Source organism: Callithrix jacchus, chromosome 10 (assembly GCF_049354715.1).
Source record: "Callithrix jacchus isolate 240 chromosome 10, calJac240_pri, whole genome shotgun sequence".
Lineage (NCBI taxonomy): Eukaryota > Metazoa > Chordata > Mammalia > Primates > Cebidae > Callithrix > Callithrix jacchus.
Genome location: NC_133511.1, coordinates 99,138,295 through 99,154,917, shown reverse-complemented (window position 1 = coordinate 99,154,917; position 16,623 = coordinate 99,138,295). Strand labels below are relative to the sequence as shown.

At 40.4% G+C, this 16,623-nt stretch overlaps 1 protein-coding gene across 2 annotated transcripts in view; it reads left to right on the top strand.

Moving 5' to 3' along the window:
• Positions 1-2,144: 2,144 nt before the first annotated feature.
• FBXO3 (F-box protein 3) overlaps positions 2,145-16,623 on the top strand; it is a 35,846-nt gene continuing 21,367 nt past the window's right edge. For both annotated transcript variants that reach the window (XM_002755161.6, XM_035262332.3), the window contains exons 1-3: positions 2,145-2,265; positions 5,742-5,831; positions 8,048-8,211. In XM_002755161.6, coding sequence (XP_002755207.1) covers positions 2,162-2,265; positions 5,742-5,831; positions 8,048-8,211 — 358 coding nt within the window. In that variant the 5' untranslated portion in view covers positions 2,145-2,161. The remainder of the gene's footprint in view (positions 2,266-5,741; positions 5,832-8,047; positions 8,212-16,623) is intronic.

Genomic DNA, 16,623 nt, shown 5'->3' with positions numbered 1-16,623 from the left:
ACCTTAGTTCTAGCCCTGACAGTACAGAAGCGTCATACTTTTAGTCTTCAGGATTAGGTCCTAGCTCCACAAAGTCCAAGTGAAATAGGACAGCAGAAGCAAATGCAGTGCCCCTGAACGTCTCCCAGCTTTAGGATTTAAAACAGGTGGCCCATCTGAAGGATAAATGGAGACAAACATAAATCAGGATCCAATAATTTTATAAGTGTTTGCCTATGTAAAAGGCATGGTTCCTCTGTAAACAGAAATGATTATTCTATCTTCATTCATCTATTCAACCTAAATTTAAACTTTCTAGTTGCTGAATACCTTGCTAAGCCCAGAAATTGGAAAGATTAGTAAGACTGAGAGTTTACCGTTTGATGAGAGAGCCACAGAACAAGTAATTGAAATCCTATTCAATAAATGTTATTCTAAGTATGTGCATAAGCAGTTTGGAGGCACAGAGATGCAGGCAGAGTTTTTTGTTGCTGTTGTTTCGTTTTGTTGGCTGGGAGGTACAGGTTATAAATATTTAGCAAAACCATAAATAGAAAGCATTAATGGTATTAAGAATAGAGGAAATGGATTTTGGGGAGGGGCGGGGTAGGGCGTATCACTTCCACTCTTCCACATAACTGACAGAAACTTTCTCCAGGATATGGAAATGTTTGGAGAACTTAGTGACCGATGCATGTATAAGCTTGGGAAATTCACATTTATTATCTGACCAGGCACTTTACTTAAAGCGTTATCACCATCCTTAGTTCACCAGAGGAGGGGTGGTTTTAGAGATGACACAGTCTGAGATAACCTAGGCATAACTACTCCAACATTCCACTGGTAGTAAAATAAATGACAGGTGTGTGAAGTCCAGGTCTGTCTGGATTCCCCAAAGCCCTTTACACCATACTACTTTTGGAAGAACAGTGGAAAAGAAGAAATCAGGCAAGTGATGTATCGATCCATTATACTTCTCCCACTCTCATTTTATTTTTATCTTTATTTTTTAAGACAGAGTTTCACTCTTGTTGCCCAGGCTGGAGTGCTGTGGAGCGAACTCAGCTCACCGCAACCTCCGACTCCCGGGTTCAAGCGATTCTCCTGCCTCAGCCTCCGGAGTAGCTGGGATTACAGACACTCACCACCACACCCGGCTAATTTTGTATTTTTAGTAGAGATGGGGTTTCTCCATGTTGGTCGGTCTGGTCTCGAACTCCTGACCTCAGGTGATTCGCCTGCCTCGGCCTCCCAAAGTGCTGGGATTACAGGCGTGAGCCACCGCACCCGGTCCCCACTCTCATTTTAATACCACCGAGGCAAAGCTGAAGAGCAGCCGTCTTCTTGCCTCCATCAATTATGCCCTCTGGGAGTCTCAGTTCATCCCTTCACACGCTGGATACTTAACCCTGTGGAATCTAAACTCTGGCCAAAATAAATTTTAAAGCTGAAAAAAATCCACACCGTACACTTGGCATTGCCCTAACAGGCTGAAAATAGCCAAGACAACCAAATTAAGGGACAGCGGCTGAGACTCACTTCTGCACACATTTTACTTAGACGGGGAGGGGTCGTGAAGTTACGTCCTTTGATCATTTCCTTAATTTGGAAAAAGGGCCTTCTGCTGGCGTCCCTTGCTCATTCTCAACTCAGCTCGTGGTGAGTGGACAAGTCTCGGAACGGCCCTGCTGTGTGCGAGGGACACGCGGGGCGGGGAAGGCTGAGCCAGGAAAACGAGGGGTTTTCGGGTTGGAAAACAAAGAGAAGGAATGGGTTTGGGGGCCAAGGGCGTGGAGGAGTGTGGGATTTTGAGCGAGGCTTCCTGGATACTAAGTGTAAATTTTCGCAGGAGGAGCTGCGGAGACCGAGGCAGATTTGGCAACAGAGTCCTGAGCTGGGCAAGTTTACGATCCCGGATGCGAGAACAGAGCTGTAGAGACTAGAAGCGGAGCGCGAACGAAGAAGGCAGAACTCGCACTGCGGGGCTGGCTGCCGGCCCGCGGCGATGTGGGCGGGGCTTCCAGGGAGCCGCCCCTCTCGGTCCGCCCTGAGGGCGGGGATGGCCCGGCGATTACATAACAAACCTGTGAGAGTGGCTACGGGCTGCTCGGGCGGTGGGCGGGCGGTGGGGGGGCGGGGAAGGGGCGGGACCAGGGCGGGGACCTGAACCGGTCCAGGCAAGATGGCGGCCATGGAGACCGAGACGGCGCCGCTGACCCTAGAGTCGCTGCCCACCGATCCCCTGCTCCTCATCTTATCCTTTTTGGACTATCGGGACCTAATCAAGTAATGGGACGACGTGCATGGCAGGGGTGGGGACACGGGGAGAGGAGGTGGTGAGGCAGAGGGACGGGGGCCGGGGCCGCTGACAGGACTCCGGCTCCCGCGGCACCAGAAGGTGACGCTAGGGCCGCCCTCATCCTGCAGAGCCACAGGGGGCCGGGGCGAGACGGGGGCGGAAAGAGCCTCGCCCAGAGTCTTCCTCCGGTCCTGGGCCCAGGCTTGCGAAGCGACGAGAGCTCTCTCTCCCAGGCCTCGGCGAGGCCCACTTTAAAGAGGAGGTAGTGGCCCTCGTACCTCCCCGCCGCGCCCCGCGGACCCCCGCTGGTCCCGCAGGTGCCCGCCCGGTCGCGGTCGGTCCCGGCTGCTGTGTAAAAGCCCCTGTCCGGACCAGGCGCTCTTCTCTGCTGGGTCCGGGGCCTGCTGGCGTCGGCGTGGGCAGGTGGGGCAAGCGAGAGGAGAAGGTAGGCAACCCCTGACTCCCCTGGTGCCAGAATTGCTGTCGGGGCTCACTTTCGGACTTCAGTGCGTGAGAATTGTTTTGCTCTCAGCATGGCTCCTTACGGTTTGATGTTGGATTTTGTGTTTTCGTACTGACTTCCGGTGATGCCATACCGGTGACTGTCTTATCTCCTGGACACCTTGGGTTTCCCACATTACTAGCATCTGTTCCAAAAATAAACACCGGTTGCTGATAAGGGTGGTTCAATGCCCAGTTCCTTCAGAACTTAGGACTTTCTGGGATGGTGGAAGAAATGGCGCTCCCAGCCCGCCCCCCAGCTGTCAGGATTGTTTACACCCTTGACAGGGGGTGGCATGGCTGTGCGTTTCCTGTGCTACCATATATATTTGCAGAGAATGCAAAGTCGCGCTCTTAGGATAGGTGGGCGAGATTTAATTTGTGTTTTGGATTAACCATTGGATTCTAGCCATTTGATTATTGTGCTTTGTGTTATTAGAGGTCCTTTTATAAATACAAATTTCTTGGAGTTACAGATAGTTGTTGGCCTAGCTCAGAGGTGATAGAGGGATATCTCAAGTTTCTGTTCACCACCTGTACTAGTCGCTTGTACCTGCTAGCACTTTTATTTTTCTAGAAAATACTTACAATTTAACAAACAACCGCCAACTTTTGATTGCTGCCAGAGTGATCTTTTTAAGACACATCTGGTAGTCATTCTCCTGAAAACCCGTGACACTCCTGTTTACAGACTGTAACCTAAACTTCTGGGGCATTGAAGGTTCTTGTCATCCGGCTTATTATCTAAGGTCCTCCAGGCCTCATTTTTCCTCCACTATCACTTTTGCACCATCCACTCTAGCCAAATCAGACCTCTGCCAGCATACAGCACACTTGCACTTTTTTTTTTCCTGTGGCTCCAGCTCTCAACCCTGCCTGGAATGCCTTGCCTACCTCTTCTCAACCTGGAAAGGTGGAGAAGACACCCTCTCTGCCTTCTTCCTGCAGAATTGATTTGCCATGCCAGGTAGATGGTGCACTTCTTGATTGTAAGGACTGCCTTGCTTATCTTTGTATTCAACAGATTTTTTTTTCCAAGGGCCAGCTATGTGCCAGCCTCTTGAGTGTTGAGGGTACAGTAGTGAACAACACAGCTAAGGCAACTCTTATGGATCTTACAGTCCAGTGGGTAAGCGCATAATTGGAAGAGGTGCTAAGTGCAATAAAGGAAATAGATTGCTCTGTTAAGGAATAAGAAGGGAGAGGTGATCAATTCAAATTGGAAGGAGCTGCCATATATGAAGCAAGGGCATATGCAGTTCTGGCAGAGGGAAAGTATGTTCAGAGGTTGACGGGACTGCTGTTCAACAGCGTGGCCTTGTGGAGGTTATAAAAGGTTGGCGTTGCTGGAGGTAGGGAGTGATTCACAGACAGTGATGAAATGAGGCTGGTGAGATCATGCAGGACCTTGGGAACCAAGGTGAGGAGTTAAGATTTCACTTTAAATGCTTTAGGTGGTAATCACAATTTTAAACAAGTGACATGATCCCTCCATAAAGGTCTGTGGAAATAAATTGAGTTGAATATCATTGAATTTTATCTACATAAAAGTGTCCAGTGTATTGCACTTTTTGTCTTGCGCCATACAGCCCAATTTTGTCAAGGGTCTAGTCTAGTGATAAGCTCTGAAGTTTTTGGTATGTATTTGCTGAACTGGATTGGGTTGGATTGGATTAGTACACTGGAATCATGTAGCATCAGTTGCCTAGTTTGAATTGAGATTATCTGATACCTTCTCCATTTCAGAGTGCTTTATTCTGAAATGGAGTGAATAAGTACCACACTGTGCATCAGAATGACCTGTGGCACTTTTGAACATATACATACCTGAGGTATAGATCTCAGTTTAAACCAACTGGTTCAGAATCTCCAGAATAGTGGTTTTCAACCTTGTTGTGTATTGAACTCATCTTTTTTGCCTATTCCAGATTCTTTTATGTTGTTTAGCTCCTAGGACAGTGGAGGGAGAAGAATCAAGAAGAGGGTATAGAAACTGAATGCACAAAACTGGAGGAATTCCTATGTTTAGAAAAGTTAGTTTGGGCATCTCCTGAGCTTGGCAGAAAAGGATGAGGATAGTGTTTTTATAAAATCTGAAAATCAAACAAAGGCACTTTTGTTTACTATAGATTGGTTTTTAACACATCCTACTTATGGCCTTGACAAACCTGATGTGATTTAAGATTCTGTTGATTAGCTATTGCCCAAGTGAGATCTTTGAATACTTACTTTCTATTAAGATAACTTGTCATTTCTCTCCAGAAAGTATTGAGTCCTAATCTTAGGTTCATTCTTTTTACGAATTAATTATGTAGGGTAGAATTTACAGGATTGCAATACTGTTGTGTTAGAAATCTCTGTATAGTAAGAAAGTTATTTGCTTCTAACATTCCATGTTTTGGGGCAACTGCGAACTTGTATCAGAATGGTTAGGATTCAGGCACCCTCCATAGATAGACTCTCCAGTAATTACTTTAATGGAAAAGTGGTTTTGGCAGTAATACTTTTTTCCTTTAAGTAAAAAAATTTATAAACCAAAAACAAATACAAGGTCTGTGTATATAGTAGCATAGATCTTACAGATCTTGAGGGGAAAAAACACCAAGTCCCTTTGTTTATCACTGAATAACTTTCTTCCTACATGTAGAAATGATTATTATCCCAATAATAAGCATAGGAAGGCTCCTTGACTTGAGATTAACTCCATGGTTTATAGATATTTTTGTGAAAAATTACAATTGTAGATGTTTCAGGATTTGTGAACTCAGTTTCACTACTCAAAGGTAATTGTACTACTTAACATGTTAAACAGGTTTTAGAAAATAGTTTTGTAATTATAAGGGTAATAAGTGAAAAATAAGAGAAACAAAAGAATAAACCAAAACAATGAATATTTTAATCTTTATTTTAAAATTGTTTTCTTACTTTCTTTTATACTGTCGGTGAATCTGGTTACTGCCAGCTGTTGCTATGTCAGTCGAAGACTTAGCCAGCTATCAAGTCATGATCCGCTGTGGAGAAGACATTGCAAAAAATACTGGCTGATATCTGAGTGAGTATTCGGGAAATATGGATTTCTGAAAACTGGCTCTTGGCTTCTTCCATAACACTAGTCTGTCCTGATTGTCCTCTCTAACCCTTGTCCCTTTATCTCCTTTTGTGGGTCTTCTCATGCCTCCTAGTAAATGTTGGTATTCATCAAGGTTCTGTCTTTAGCCCACTGCTCCTCTCCCTCTCTGAAGTCTACTGCATGCATTGTTGCCATTTATAGTGACTATTTGCATGCTCCTAACTCCCAAACCTGAGTCTCCCTCCCTGACTTCCCCACTGAGCTCTAGAATTGTTTGCACAACTGTCTGCTGGACCTTCTATTGGCTGTCCCACACTTATTAACTGGATTCAGTAAATGTTAAGAAATTTGACAGAATCAAAGTACAGGTGACAGAAAGTGGGAGTTGTGAAAGGTGAAAGAAATGAGTAGGAATGCTAATATCTTTTCTTAGATTGAGTGGAGTCAGGTAGTGACTAAAGTTAGTAAAGGAAGAAGCAGAAGTTTAAGCATATTATTTAAAGCCTCAAGCTTTAGACAGAAGTGAAAAATAATAGCAGAGCTATCAAACATTGGGAGGAAAAATAACACGGTAAGGGGACTTTTAAGTATTGCTATATCTTCCCCTGTTTCCCTTTGGGGTATCAGTAGATACATGTGAAGTTGATAAATCAAGAACTAGAGGGATAAACATTTAGAATTGTAGAGGTAACTTCTAGAAATACCTAAGATTTCCTTTGAGGAGTTGGACTTAAAACAAGAGAATAGTTTTTCATCATAAGTTCTTTGGTACTTTTTAATTTTAAAAAGTAGATTAATAAAAAGATGCTCCTCTATCCTCTCCTACCCTACCCCTCACCACACTCAAACCTTGAATTGTTCTTTTCCCCATTCCTAACCCTATTCTTCAGCATTCCCAGTCTTCATAGCAGCATCATACACTCAGATCCAAATCGGAATTAGGAATCATCCTAGGTGTGCCTCTCTCTCTCTCTTTCCACTTCTCTCCCTCCTTCTGCATTCATCACAAAGGCTTTCCAAGCCTTTCTGATTTTAGCTTTTGTATATTTTTCACATCTTCATTTCTTCTAGCTACCACAGTTTTAATGGTAGTTTAGTTTACCATCTCTTCCTAGTATTTCTAGAAAACCCTCCTAATATGCCCCTAGTAATCACAGTTCTGCTGTTTGTTGATTTGTTGATTGAGACAGGGTCTTGCTCTATCATCCAGGCTATAATGCATTGATACAGTCATGACTTACTGCAGCCTCCATTTCCTGGGCTCAGGTGATCCTCCCACCTCAGCCTCCCAAGTAGCTGGGACTATGCCTGCCACCATGCCTGGATGCCTGCCACCATGCCTGGATAATTTTTAAATTTTATTATTTTTAGAGATGGGTTCTCACTGTGTTTCCCAGGCTGGTCATGAACTCCTGGCCTCAAGCAACCCTTCCACCTCCACTTCCCAAAATGCTGGGATTATAGGCATGAGCCACTGCACCTGGCCCAATTCTGCTCTTTTAACTCTCCTGTTAAAACCCATCAGTGACTCTCCATTCCCTATAGGATGAATTGCAAGCTCATTAGTATGTTACCTTAAGGCCCTCTGTGGCTGCCTTACCCTCTGCCACTTCTGATCCTTAATTTTATACTTCATTCTTTCTTGCTGGTTAGACTCTACCTTTTTTAAAGGCAAAAAAAAAATGTGCCTTTTTTTATATATCTTCAGTGGCTAAGTGGATACTCAATAAATGCTTGGGGAATTATACCAAATAGAAATGTTGAATCATGTAATTACTTTTATGTTCTATGATTCTCAACTAATTCAATGCAGATATGTGTTAGATTAATATTATCTTATGACAAGATTCTAAGTATTCTCTAAAACAGAATACATGATGCCTTTAGAAGTTTATAATTGGTATATTTTTAAGAGTAAGTTGAAATTTATACCTTATTACTATATTTTATTAAAGATTAGAAAACTGATAGAAATAAGTAGAAAGAAAATGAGTGACTAACAGTTCCACCATGCCAGCAGTAACTTTTGTTAAAATTTTTGATGTATATATCACTTTTTGCTATTTGATCTTCATTTGTGGGTAAAATATAATAAATGAAAAGGAAGGGAAAAGTAGAAATTTCTCTATGTTGTAAGTATCTAAAATACATGCTAATATTTTAAAAGATTTTAAATCTCATGTTTTTCATCTATTTAGGGACGAGAAAACACAGAAGAATCAGTGTTGGAAATCTCTCTTCATAGATACTTACTCTGATGTAGGAAGATACATTGACCATTATGCTGCTATTAAAAAGGCCTGGGATGATCTCAAGAAATATTTGGAGCCCAGGTGTCCTCGGATGGTTTTATCTCTGAAAGGTACTGGGAATGCAAGATCTCTTTCCCTATTTTCATTGCTATTAGTACAAATAGGTTAGTTTAAATAACTTTGAATCTCTGTCATCTACGCAACTGTGTTAATCCAACCGTTTCTGTGATCTGCTGTTCATATTTGGCCATGGAAGTAGGACTTTCACTCTAGTGCCTACCTTGTTTTTTCTTAGCCTTGGGACCCATGTGGTTATTTATCAGAAGGGAAAGCTGTACTTTTATCCTTATATTTATATTCTATTAAGAAAGTAGTAATGCTAAGATTGTGTGAGAATAACTATGGTGATTTCTTTTAAAATACATATATATTTTTTGAGGCAGAGTCTTGCTCTGTCACCAGGCTGGAGTGCAGTGGTCCAGTCTTGGCTCACCACAACCTTCACTAAGTGTAAGCAATTCTCCTGCCTCAGCCTCCTGAGTAGCTGGGACCGCAGATGTGCATCATCATGCCCAGCTAATTTTTGTATTTTTAGTAGAGACAGGGTTTCACCATATTGGTCAGGCTGGTCTTGAGCTCCTGACCTCATGATCCATCCACCTCAGCCTCCCAAAGTGCTGGGATTACAGGCGTGAACCATCGTGCCCAGCCAAAAGTTTTTTTTAATTGTGAAATTTTGCCTATTATATCAACACTCTTTCCTATTTTCACTACAAGTAAATGTTTGATAGTCTGATGTTCAGAAAGACCCTTGGTCTTTACCTGTGTAAGAGCAGCCTAGTAGAGTAAGGAAAACTTTTATCCTTATTTTGACACTTACAAAATAGTAGAACTAAGATTTGAACTGAGGTCTGTGTGACACCAGAATATGCTCTGTTACACGTTTTTGTCCAATTTTGGCAAGAAATGTTAAGCTATTCCATTAATTTGATTTAATTAATGCTCATGAAAATACACAGATTGTAGATATATTGCTACTTCCCTGCTTTACCCTCCAAGTTGTTTTTCAGATTTCTACACCAAAAGGCACTGTATAGATGTTTGGTTTTGCTGAGCTAAAATTGGAATCAGTTCTTCTCAAATATTTTCCTTTCTTTTGAACTAAAGACTCTTTTGAAAGAGTATTCCTTTTGCATTTTATGTTTCCTCTCTAATTTCCTATGCAAATATTACTTTCATACAAATCATGGTTGCATGACCAAGTGCTTAAAACTGAATTGCTAGAAGGTGGAAGAAAGAATAATTTGGCAGAGAGAATAGAGCTTTGAAGGAAAGTACCCTTGATTAATATTTTGAATAGCTTCTTTTCTTAGGAGAAAATAATAATACTCTACTTGGTATGTAGGGTTAATATTTCAAGAGGAAAATAAATCTGAATATAGGTATTTGGTGATGATAAGGTAAGGGCATACAGTAGCTGTTATTAATTAAATACAAAGCTAGGCACTGGCTAAGTATTTCTTCAGTATTACTCCATTTAATTGCAAAAATCCTATGCGATAAATAATTACTATTCTCATTTTATAGGTGGATTGTCTAAGGCATAAAAAAAAAAACTAAATTGTTTAACCATCACAAAGGAAATGGCAAAACTAGGATTTGGACATAGAGCTGACTCCAGAGCTATGGTCTTAACATTGACTGAAGGGAGACAGGACCTATCCTATTATGTTTAGAATGTCTATTGAACTAGAAGAGCTAGTCCAAATATCAGGACATTTGGAATATGCTATGGTATATGGTTCTGCTCTTAGGCCTAGAGCTATCAAGAAGACAAAACTAAGGATATGTAATTGCTGCTGCTGCTTGTTTTTCTTTTTCTTTCTTTCTTTCTTTTTTTTTTTTTTTTTTTTTTTTTTTTGGTGCATTCAAATCGACATTTCCAGGCTCCCTGTACTATCTAGCAGTTGGAGGTGCGGTTGTCAGAAAATTCCTTGACAGCTCGTTTTATTCCACAGTGCCAGTTCTCATTGGGCTTTGTCATGAGTTGGAATAGAATAAAGATTCTTTGATATCTGCAGTGCTGGGGGTTCTTGGAACCGTAGGTTTATGAATATTAGAACCAAGTCAGGAACCTAGCTGCTTGCCTCAGCTGTCACAGTCTCTGATTCAATTGCAGGTTATAGAGGTTGCAGATAAAAAGGAAAATCAGGAAGCAAATAGGCATTGGGCTTGGGAAAATTTTATGGCGCATCTTGAAATTATGATATATTAACATTGTTGTTACATGTCTTCAAATCTCATATTTACCTTAAGTGTTACCTTAGAATTTTAGAGTTGGAAGGCACCTTAGAGACTGTTTAGACCAGGGATTGGCAAACTTTTTCCAGGACCAGACAGTAAAATTTTATTAGCCTTTGTGGGACACATGGTCTCTGTCACAGCTCTTCAACTCAGCTGTTGTTGTGGGAAAGCAGCTGATGATGATGCATAAACAAATGGGTGATAAATAAATGGGGTTGCTGTATTCCAGTACAACTTAATTTGTACAAGGAGGCAGCAGGCCAGGATTTGAAGTGTGGGCTATAATATGCCCATTATGATTTATGCTAGTCCCCCCCATTTGGTAGTTGAAGAAACATACCCAGAGAGTTTAGGTGACTCATGCAAAGTCTCAAACTAGTGACCAAGATACAGCTCTGATCTAGGCTTCTTGGCTCCTAGTAACTTTTTCACTGTTTCCTTCTACGAGTGTTCACCGAGTGCCAGTAAAGCACTTTATTAAACATGTGAAGTCTTCTTTAATCCTCACTGTAATTCTCTAAGGTAGGTGGTGTTATATCCCATTTGAGGATGAAGAAACAGGGTTAAAGAGGCGAAATAACTTGCCAGCAATCATGCAGACAGTGTGTATGACAAAGCAATCCATTTCTGCATTGCTATAAATAAATATCTGAGTCTGGGTAATTTGCAAGACAAGAGGTTTAATTGGTTCACAGTTGTGCAGGCTGTAGAGGAAGCATGGCAGCATCTGCTTTTAGGGAGGCCTCAGGGAACTCATGGGGAAAGCAAAGAGTGAGCAGGTATGTCATATGGCAAAAGAAAGATCAAGAGGGAGAGATGTAGGTGTGGCACACTTTTAAACAGCCAGATCTCATGAGAAGTCACTGTCTTGAGGACAGCACCAAAGAAAGGACGCTAAACCATTCATAAGAAAAAATCCACCCCCATGATCCAATCACCTCCCATCAGGCCCCACCTCCAATATTGGAGATTACAATTCAACGTGAGATTTGGGAGGGGACAAATATACAAACTGTGTCTAAGTGGTGGAGCAAAAATTAACTTTGGCCTTTCTGCCTCCCAAATTCTATTATAGTAGGATACCTCTTTCAGTCTTGATTTTACTGTATTGTAAACATATATTTCCTTTTAGTTTTCTTCTTGCATGTTTATTTTTATCTCTTTATCTTCTTCAAGAAATTCTCAGTTTCTTAATGTTACCTGATAAATGTCTAACATGTGGCACGCACCATATAAATATTAGTTTCTTTCCTCATCTAATAGTTCAGGTTGCCATTCAGCTTTGTTTCTTTTATACTAAAATTTCTCTTTTTTTAAATGAACTTTTTATTTTGGAGTAATTTGAGATTTACAGAAAAGTTGCAGATTGTTCAGAGAGTTCTATTTACCCTCACCCAGTTTTAGTTACCCTTATATATCCCACCATGGGACATTTATGAAAACTAAAACATCTTCATTGGCACATTACTATTAACTAAATTTGACTTCACTTGAATTTCACCAGATTTTCCATTCTAGTTCTTTTTCTGTTCCAGGATCCAGTCCAGAATACCACATTGCATTTAGTTGTCATGTCTCCTTAGTGTACTCTAATCTGTGGTGATTTCTTTGTCTTTTATTACCTTGACAGGTGTTTTTTTTTTTTTTTTTTTTGAGACGGTGTCCCAGGATGGAGTGTAGTGGCACAATATTGGCTCACTGCAACCTCTGCCTCCCAGGTTCAAGCGATTCTCCTCCCTCAGCCTCCTGAGTAGCTGGGACTATAGGCACACACCACCACAACCGGGTTATTTTTGTATTTTTAGTAGAGACAGGGTTTCATCATGTTGGACAGGCTGGTCTTGAACTCTTGACCTCAAGTGGTCTGCCCATCTTGCCTATCTTGGCCTCCCAAAGTGCTGAGATTATAGTGTGAGCCACTGCACCCAGCCCCTTGACAGTTTTGAGAAAATACTTGTCAGGTGTTTTGTATTAGGTTAGTGCAAAAGTAGTTGTGGTTCCTCAAATTGGCTTTGTCTTGTTATTTTACTGATGATTAGACTGGAGCTGGAGTTAATTTTTTTTTTTTAGAAAGATTACTGCAGAAATGAAGTGCCCCTCTCATCACTTTATATCCAGGGGTACATGATGTCACTAATGGTTTTAACTAGCATACAGAAATGGGCACAAATTGTAAATACATAACTCATTGAATTATCACAAGATAAACCTGCCCATTATAACACCCTCCAGAGCAAGAAGTAGCCCTCCTCATATTTCTTCCCTCTTTCACAGAGGCGACCACTATTCTGATTGTTAATGCTATTGAGTAGTTTTCTTTTTGAGCTTTATGTAAGTCGCATGATTAAGTATTTTGTATGAATTATTTCTATTTTGTTTGTGAGATTCAGTCTTTTTGAGTATAACAAAGTTTATTTTGGCTGCAGTGTAGAACTTCATTATCTGAGTAGACTGTTCCTTCTACTATTAATGGATATTTGGTTTAATTCTATTTCTGGCTATTACAAATAATGCTGTAAATTTTTATATACATTATTGATGTATATATGAGTATATTTCTGCTGGGTAAATATCTGGCATTGGGTTTGCTGGGTTTTAGAGTTGCTTCTATTAAACTTGAAAAGATGGTGTTTATTTTTGAAAGTAGTTCTACCAGTTTACATTCTTACCAGTAGTTCAATGTTGTCATTCTCTTTATTTTAGCCTTTTTGGTAGGTGTGTAGTGGTGGTTTTAATTCACATTTCCCTAAGGATGTAGAATAATGACAGTTGTACTTCTAGCTTTCCAAGCCTCATATATCATGTATTTCTTTTTCTTGCCTTATTGCACTGTCAAGGGCCTTCAGTACAGTATTGGATAGGAGTGATGATGGGATAGTGGGCATCTTTATCTTTCTGATTGCAGAGGGTGTAGGTCTGTTGGGCCCCACAGGGTAGTGGGGTGTCCCTTAGGCTGTGCCAAGGTGCAGAATCTGAGAAGTAGAGACAGGACACTGAAGAACTCGTGAAGAGCATCTGGACTCAGGGGGCCATGTCACCTGTGAGCGGCAATCAGCAAGAGTCCCCAGTGCCCAGTAGCATCTGTATTTATTAGGTACAAGCAGGGGGCAGGATGATGACTGAGGTCATCATCTATAGGCTTTGTAATAGGGCATACATAATCACATGAGTCACAGTGAGGGGGCCACCCCATTGTGTCACTTGGACAGAGAGGTGGGCCATGTGCAGTAGGGGGCTGTGCTGTGCGCAGTAGTAGAGGGTCGCGTACAGCAAAGGGGTCCACCCCCATTAGGTCACCGAGGCAAGGAGGTGGGCTGTGTGCAACAGGTGTCGCGCGCAACACTTCTTATCTGGAGGCTGGAGACTTTAAAGGATTTCTAATAGAAGGATACTGTAAGCCAATGGAGTGGGAGCTGACAGACTTGTGCTCCTCTCTTAAGACATTTATGGGAGGATAATTTGAGCTAGCACAGAGGGGAGAAAAGACTGACAAGGTGTACAGCCGCTGTGACTGGTCACCAGAGGAGTTCTTCTCCCTCGGTTATTTCCAGGATCTCAAGCCTGAGATCTACTTTCCACAGGAACTGGATGCAAGGTACTACAACTCCTTTATCAGGAGGAGAGGCTCTTGCTCCAAGCCTGCCATACAGTGTATGCCCTTTCAGGCAGGGACACCACCGCCTGGGTGTTTGGTTCTTGTCCTGGTCTGGCTGTTTTCCCATGTACTGCTTCTGTTCTGTGACTGCTCTAGGCATTCCTCCTACTACATACTACTACTATGTGGTTATATAGAAGGATTCTGTAAATCAGCACTAGATGTGTCAGTACAGCTCCAACTACAATACCTATATGATTATGTAGAAAGATTATATAGAACTAAGTATGTTAGATATAAGTATTAAGTATGACTATATAAGCTAGATATATGTAAGCAGTAAGTTATACTTCAGGCACTAATTCTATAAACTAATATATAATTATATATAAAGAATTATATAAAGGAAATAGCTGAGCAATAACACTATAAATTAAGATATTCTTCAGGCACTACTTGTGCCTGGAGTCTGGACAGTTCTCCTTCCTCGGTGCCCATAGGGATGTTACCCACAGAGGGAAAGCATTCAGGATTTCACCTTTAAGTAAGAGGTTTGCTATAGATTTTTTTGTAGATATTCTTTATCAGATTGAAGATAGTCCCTCTGATCCTAATTTGGGAAGAGGATTTTTGTTTTTGTATTTTAAATGGATAATTGAATTTCTATCAAATGCCTTGTCTGTCTTATGATTCTCATGATTTTTCTCCTTATTCTGTTAATGCAGTGAAATGCATTAATTGCTTTTCTGAATGCTAAACCAACTCTGTATTCCTGGAATAAACCTACTTTGGTTGTAATATATTATCTTTTTTATATGTACTGGATATGATTTGCTAGTATTTTATTGGGATTTTTACATCTATGTTCATGAGAGTTTGGCCTGTAATTTTTCCTTTCTTGCAATGTTCTTGTCAGGTATTGGTATCAAGATGATGCTGGCCTTGTAAAACGAGTCGGGAAGTGTTGCGTCTTTTTCTGTTCCCTGGAAGAGTTTATGTAAGCTTGGTCTTATTTTTTGCTTAAATGATTAGTAGAATACACCAGTGAAGCCATTCAATTCTGGAGTTTTCATTGTAGGAGAGTTTTAAATTATGGATTCAATTTCTTTATTAGATACAGGACTATTTTGATTTTCTATTTATTCTTATGTCAATTTTGATAAGTTATTTTCTAGGAAATTGTCCACTTCATCTATTTTCAAATCTATCACATAAAGTTTCTCACAATATCCTCTTATCTTTTTAATGCTTGTTGGATCTGTGGTGATATCATCTTTTCCATATCTGATATTAATTATTTATACTTCTGCTGTTTTTCTTCATCAGTCTTGCTAGATGGGGTGAATTAATTTTATTAATCTTATCAAAGAACTGGCTTTTGCCTTTGTCAGTCCTTTACTGTATGTTTGTTTTTTATTTCATTAATTTCTTTGATGTCTTCTCTTTGAATTTACCGTGTTTTTTTTTTTTCCTGACTTGAGGTCATTACTTAGATCATAAATTCTCAGGCTTTCTTATTTTTTCAAATGAATTTAAAGCTCTACATTTTCCACTAAGCACATTAGTTTGTCCCGTAAGTTTTAATACATTGCATTTTCATTACCATGCAGTTCAAAGTATTTTCTGATTTCTTTGATTTCTTCTTTAACCCGTGAATAATATAGAAGTGTATTATTTAATTTCTAAAAATTTGGGACTTTTAAAGGAATCTTTTAAATATAATTTATATTTTAATTCCACTGTGATCATAGGAGATACTTTATGTGAGTTCAGTCATTGAAAATTTGTTAGGACTTATTCTGTGGTCTAGTATATGACCTATTTTGGTAAATGTTTTGTGTATACTTAAAAAGAATTTATTTTCTGCAGTTATGGAGTTCAGTACTGTATATATAATTAGGTAAAATTTGTTAATCTTGTTCGAATCCTTTACGCTCTTACTGTATTTTATTTTGTCTAACTGTTCTATTAGTTATTGAGAGAGGTATGATCAAAATCTGTTGCTGTGGTAGGCAGAATTCTGAGATAGCCCCAAAATTCCCAGGTACTGGTACATGCCTGCTATAATAATCTCTCCTTGAGTGTAGGTGGTACTGTGAAAATAACTGATTTTCTTCCCATTATTAGGTCATATTATATGAAGGGATTTTGCATATGTAATTAAGGTCCCAAATTAGTTGAATTTGAGTTAATTATTAATCAAAAAGCACATTATCTTGACTGGGCCTAAATGAGATGAGCCCTTAAAAGGACTGGACCCTTCCGGAAGTCAGATTCAATGTGCCTCTCCTATTGACTTTGAATAAGCAAATTGGCTTATTATGAAGAGGGCCACATGGTAAAGAATGCTGAGTGGCCTCCAGGAGCTGAGGGCCGCAATTCTAAGGAAGTAATTCTGCCAACAGCCAGTGAGCTTGGAAGAGGATCCTAAGCATCTAATACATAAGATGAGATAGCAGCCCCAGTTGATGCCATGATTTCAGCCTTGTGGGGCCTGAGCAGAGGATCCAGTTGAGTCATGTCTAGACTTCTGACCTACCGAAACTGTGAAATGATAAGTGCTTTAAGCTGCTAATATTACAGCAGGAGAAAACTATAGCCACTGTGATTGTAAAGAGATCTT